The following is a 6485-nucleotide window of genomic DNA, read 5'->3' on the forward strand; positions in this document are numbered from 1 at the left end:
TTGGGAGTGACATTAGTCGACGCTTACCCTACCGGTGCACCTGGTCCGTGCTCACAGTTTTTGGTGGAGTCCGAGTTGCTCATTTACTTTTGTTACTTTGTATGTATTTTAGTGACTTTATGTTCTTTGTTGTACATGTCTGTTTTCCATGTCTGGTCTTTGTCCCTGGATTACATTATTTTGATTTCCACTATAACCTTGGTTACCATGATTACTTTTTTGTTCCAGAAGGGTGAATATAGAAAAGTTGTATCAATTGCATGTTTGTATATTTTTTTCAGTTTATTTCTGTAAAACTATGTTAAATCATCTGCTTTCAAAAGTTACTTCAAATGAATTTTGATATTCAATTCAATGAATAATATTTAGAAATTTTCTTATTCTTTAGTGATGGTAGCAGAAATTGTGGACTGTTTTGTATTTTTGCAAATGCAGTCTGCAGCATGTTGATGGATGATAGTGCTGACATTTTTCACCTTGCTCGAGTCGCCAAATTACAGCAGCCAGAATTTCTGTCAACCTACGTGAGAACCATTAATGGCATTGCTTTTTTATTTAGCCATCTTTGAAATTGTGTTTCCTTTCGTATATTACCTTAAGTATCTGGTTTAATTGTTTCCTCTAATATTGTTAAGAATTCCATAGTAATATACTATGGGGGTACCTTTATTCGTGGATACCAATTTTCGTTGTTTGGGGAAGAACTAATATTCGTTGATTCTTGAATAATTTATTTGTCTGCCCTTTATGCAAATGAATAGAATATTTCCTTTCTGATCGCAACCACATTTCCTATTTGTCAAACCATCGAAAACAACGTAAATTGGTATCATACGAACAACTACACTTTCATAGTATAAAAAGAAAACAATTTTGAAAAAAAAAATTATGATAACAAATGTGCCAAAATTTAAAAAAAAAGACAAACAATCGTGTTTTCTATAGTACTGTAAACACTCAATACATACACACAACCCATGGGTGCAGTGTGACCTTATTTCAATACTTCTTTGTCTAAGAATCAGGCAAAATGTATATAATGTGAGGCACATGAAGAAAATAAATGCCGAGATTTTTTTTATGCAAATATTTATACCTTATAATTTACATACATAACCATCAAAGTATTTATAAAGGTGACTTTATGGTTGTTAAGTAGATTAAACTAAATATATTTTAGGCAAAAAATTCGAATTGAGAAAAAAAATGTGCCTCATATTGCTTAATTCTTACACAGAATGATACTTAATAATTAAACAGCATATTTAGCATATAATTGGAGTCCGATATCTGTTCACCAGAACCTTTCATGTAAAAGGTCGGTAATTGTTATAGTGTCTTAATTGTACCATGCATACTGCACAATACAAAAACATATTTTTCCTTTTTCAGGATGAATACAAAAGATGCTACGAAGCCCTATATGTATATTTGGACTCGACGTCCAATATATATGCAAACGCCTGACGCAGGATGTTTTTTAAGGAACTAATTATTAACTTGGTTGTTTGTAAAATTTGTTTTTGTTTTTCTTTTATTTTTGTCAATTTTGTATGACTGTTTTTGCTTTTACATATATTTTGCTTTTGCAATTGTCCTTGCTATGTTTTTGCATACATAAGTTTTTTTTCTGTTTTCTAGTTTGTATTTTTTAATATTTTCACTTGATTTATTTGCTCGCAATTCTTGAAGTGCATTAAGTACTACTTTGTCCAAGAATCAGGCAAAATGTGTATAATGTGTCGCACATGAATAATAAAAAAGCAGAGTTTCGATTGCATTATCCAAGTATTTATACCTCATTACCTCAAAAAACATCATTAAAGTATTGCTTAAGTTTGCCTTTTTAAGATATTGATAGGTCAAATTCAGTTGAAATACACTATAAAAAATTGCGGGAAAATATACCACACTTTTCCCTATATAAACAATAAAAAACATATACGTCACAGATTATTTCAGGATAAATTCAAATAGCTTTCAAGTTGTTTTCTAGATGTATTAGAATATATTTAAGGTGAAAATGAACAAATTACCCACTGCTTGATTCTTCCACAGATTGGTACTTATGGTTTTGTAAAAAATATACATTCCATGTTTTGTGTGTTGTGTACAGGATCGATTTCGTTTTCATTTTTTTCCCTTTTTTATTCAAGGTTTATGACAAAAACAAAGCTTAAATCATGAATATATGACAGCTTAATCCTGTGTAGAGTGAAACCTGCTCAAAGCAAACCCTATAAAATCCGGAAATCAGTCTAAACCAGACATCTATTTATGACTCTTTAATTTTATTTCATAGACTTGTTTTACCTTTGTAAACCGTAAACCTGTCTTAAGAAAATTGACCTACGGTAAGGGACATAACTCTTGAAATCTGGTATATGTTAGTATCATTCAACTTCACCAAACCCTATAAATCTTTCATTTAAAACAGAATGAAATTAATCCTAATTACATTGCTAACGTTGGATTGATGTGAAATGATGAATACCAACGTTCCAATGATTTGTAAGCGTTTGTGTTCCTTACCTTAGGTTTACCTCCTTTACCGAAGATATTGACCAGTCCAAAAAGGGATTCGGTTATGCAATTTTCACGATACAAAGCTTTCGTTAAATTCATGTTTTTACTTTTTGCACCAAACTATTAAGATTTCATATTCTTATTTATTTTATTTTAAAATAAACAATCAGTCATCCTAGATTGTATATTGTTCTAAATTCGTTTAGCCAGTTGTCTTTACATCATATATGTAGTTGCGGGTAAATTGAAATTGCCAACAAATAGTAATTCAGAACAACAGCCATTTATATGCAAAATGTTTGGGAACATATAGAAAATGCGCTATTTGTCTATTGTTTGACTGTCCGTCTGTTATTGAACTTTGTATGTGTATCTCTTACTATAACTTGAATACATCAATGTTAAGCTTTATAAAAAGATATCTATTGTTTGTTGTTTGGGATGGAATCAACAATTTAATGACCTTTCACGCGAAGCTCCTTAAGAAACCAATTGAATTCAATTTAACGGTAAAATAAAATTTACTTGTTAGGGTAATCAAGGAAACCAAGATTCGAGTGGCATTTAAATGAATATCTCCCAATATAAAGACTTGAGAGAGTAAATCGACATACTGAGCATAGAACATGAAATAACCAAAATAATGCGTACAAAGAAACAAGGCAAATGAGCAACTTCGACCATACTCAAAATCTTTTCTAATATTAAAAAAAATGATTTTGTAATATTAAAAATCCATTTTCTAATATAACAAAATATTGATTTTTGTCCACTTTGGCTTGCCATAAATAATGAAGGAATAATCATACATAACCGCCTGACAAAAAAGTCTTGTTTGATTCAGGGAGCTAAACCAAGCTTACGGAACATGTTTGTATCATATTCAATTTCACCAAAGCCTATCAAGCGTCAATTTGATACAGAATGAAATCAATCCACAATGATTTGAAGGAGTTAAATTCCTTAACCTAGGTCTACCTCCTTAAGATCACATTTGTAGGATAGTAATCAATATACAGTGAAATATGTCTAAACTGAACTCTGTAAAATACGAAAACCTGTCGATACCAGACACTTTTTAAAGTTCCTTTAAATAAATTAAAATGTGTTTTTAACCTTAGTTAACCGACAACCTGTCATAACAGCACATATTTGACATTCCAAAAGGGGTAAGATAAATACAGGCTGATGTTTATAGTATAAAGACTCACAAATGATATAAGGTTTCATGGCAAAAAAAAAACATTTTTTTTTTCTAAAATCAAAGAATTATCCCACTTTCTGTAGTGAATTGCATTGCTTTCTATGTAATATATTTGATTTTAATCCTTGAAGTTAATCAAAAAGAACCTTTAACATTGAGAAAGAATGCATTTGTGAAATAAAGTGGGAGATTTTGTTTTAAAACAAATTTTGTCATGTGCCATCCATGGACACCTTCTTAAATACAAAGACACCGACTTCGTTACCCTTGACCCTCCTCTATTCTCGTTCTTTGCGTTCTCTATTATCCGGCGTCTCTCGGGTTGTATAAACAGGAGCAGACGATATTTGGAGTGTAAATGTACAGTTTCGTTTGTATTTTTAAGCATTTTTCCGTAACTATTTAAATAGCCAATGCAATTAATCGGTTTAACGGGATGAAGTTGATTCGGTAGTGCGCAATAATGCTAAGTGTATAATTTAAATGACACAATGAAGGAAGCACTCGCGATGCTTGATTGTTAGTCTTTGTAATAATCAGGCAAAATGGGAAAAAAATCAGAAACATTCATACAAAAATAAAACGCCCATCTGAAATTGTAATGTCACTCAAGGCTTTTTTACCATTTGAAAAGATCATTATTTGCATCTCTGGGTTTTTTTTTCAGAAGTTGCAATAGATTGTTAGACAAATAAGTTTTTTTTTGTCTGCCCTTTGAACTGTTCATCTTCAGTTTACTTCAATAAAACTTTAACTTAATCAAGTTAAGTGATATAAAAAAATCTTGTCTTTTTTATTCTGAACGTGTAAATAGTGAAATTACACTTTCAAAATAGTGTTATCGTTGCATACCGTGTTACAGCCACTGCCGGATCCTTACAGATAATTTGAATTGTAAAGAAAGTTTGAAAATAGTAACCTGGGAAATGATAGAAAGATTATATATACGCAAACGCCTGACGCTGGATGTTTTTTTAATGAACTAATTATTGACTTGGTTGTTTGTAAAATTTGTTTTTGTTTTTGTTTTATTTTTGTCAATTTTGTATGACTGTTTTTGCTTGTACATATATTTTGCTTTTGCAATTGTCCTTGCTATGTTTTTGCATACATACGTTTTTTTTTCTGTTTTCTTGTTTGTATTTATTAATATTTTCACTTGATTTATTTGCTCGCAATTTTTGAAGTGCATTAAGTACTACTTTGTCCAAGAATCAGGCAAAATGTGTATAATGTGTCGCACATGAATAATAAAAAAGCAGAGTTTCGATTGCATTATCCAAGTATTTATACCTCATTACCTCAAAAAACATCATTAAAGTATTGCTTAAGTTTGCCTTTTTAAGATATTGATAGGTCAAATTCAGTTGAAATACACTATAAAAAATTGCGGGAAAATATACCACACTTTTCCCTATATAAACAATAAAAAACATATACGTCACAGATTATTTCAGGATAAATTCAAATAGCTTTCAAGTTGTTTTCTAGATGTATTAGAATATATTTAAGGTGAAAATGAACAAATTACCCACTGCTTGATTCTTCCACAGATTGGTACTTATGGTTTTGTAAAAAATATACATTCCATGTTTTGTGTGTTGTGTACAGGATCGATTTCGTTTTCATTTTTTTCCCTTTTTTATTCAAGGTTTATGACAAAAACAAAGCTTAAATCATGAATATATGACAGCTTAATCCTGTGTAGAGTGAAACCTGCTCAAAGCAAACCCTATAAAATCCGGAAATCAGTCTAAACCAGACATCTATTTATGACTCTTTAATTTTATTTCATAGACTTGTTTTACCTTTGTAAACCGTAAACCTGTCTTAAGAAAATTGACCTACGGTAAGGGACATAACTCTTGAAATCTGGTATATGTTAGTATCATTCAACTTCACCAAACCCTATAAATCTTTCATTTAAAACAGAATGAAATTAATCCTAATTACATTGCTAACGTTGGATTGATGTGAAATGATGAATACCAACGTTCCAATGATTTGTAAGCGTTTGTGTTCCTTACCTTAGGTTTACCTCCTTTACCGAAGATATTGACCAGTCCAAAAAGGGATTCGGTTATGCAATTTTCACGATACAAAGCTTTCGTTAAATTCATGTTTTTACTTTTTGCACCAAACTATTAAGATTTCATATTCTTATTTATTTTATTTTAAAATAAACAATCAGTCATCCTAGATTGTATATTGTTCTAAATTCGTTTAGCCAGTTGTCTTTACATCATATATGTAGTTGCGGGTAAATTGAAATTGCCAACAAATAGTAATTCAGAACAACAGCCATTTATATGCAAAATGTTTGGGAACATATAGAAAATGCGCTATTTGTCTATTGTTTGACTGTCCGTCTGTTATTGAACTTTGTATGTGTATCTCTTACTATAACTTGAATACATCAATGTTAAGCTTTATAAAAAGATATCTATTGTTTGTTGTTTGGGATGGAATCAACAATTTAATGACCTTTCACGCGAAGCTCCTTAAGAAACCAATTGAATTCAATTTAACGGTAAAATAAAATTTACTTGTTAGGGTAATCAAGGAAACCAAGATTCGAGTGGCATTTAAATGAATATCTCCCAATATAAAGACTTGAGAGAGTAAATCGACATACTGAGCATAGAACATGAAATAACCAAAATAATGCGTACAAAGAAACAAGGCAAATGAGCAACTTCGACCATACTCAAAATCTTTTCTAATATTAAAAAAAATGATTTTGTAATATTAAAAA

The 6485-nt window shown here is 30.6% G+C and overlaps 1 protein-coding gene across 1 annotated transcript in view; it reads left to right on the forward strand.

Moving 5' to 3' along the window:
• Positions 1 to 5929, forward strand: part of LOC148610279 (uncharacterized) — a 45813-nt gene extending 39884 nt beyond the window's left edge. The window contains exons 23-24 of the mRNA XM_088542607.1: positions 389 to 524; positions 1393 to 5929. Coding sequence (XP_088398733.1) covers positions 389 to 524; positions 1393 to 1467 — 211 coding nt within the window. The 3' untranslated portion in view covers positions 1468 to 5929. The remainder of the gene's footprint in view (positions 1 to 388; positions 525 to 1392) is intronic.
• The last annotated feature ends 556 nt before the right edge of the window (positions 5930 to 6485 follow it).

Source organism: Perna viridis, chromosome 8, assembly GCF_037379345.1.
Source record: "Perna viridis isolate PV_CMFRI_1.1 ecotype Kerala chromosome 8, ASM3737934v1, whole genome shotgun sequence".
Classification (NCBI taxonomy): Eukaryota; Metazoa; Mollusca; class Bivalvia; order Mytilida; family Mytilidae; genus Perna; species Perna viridis.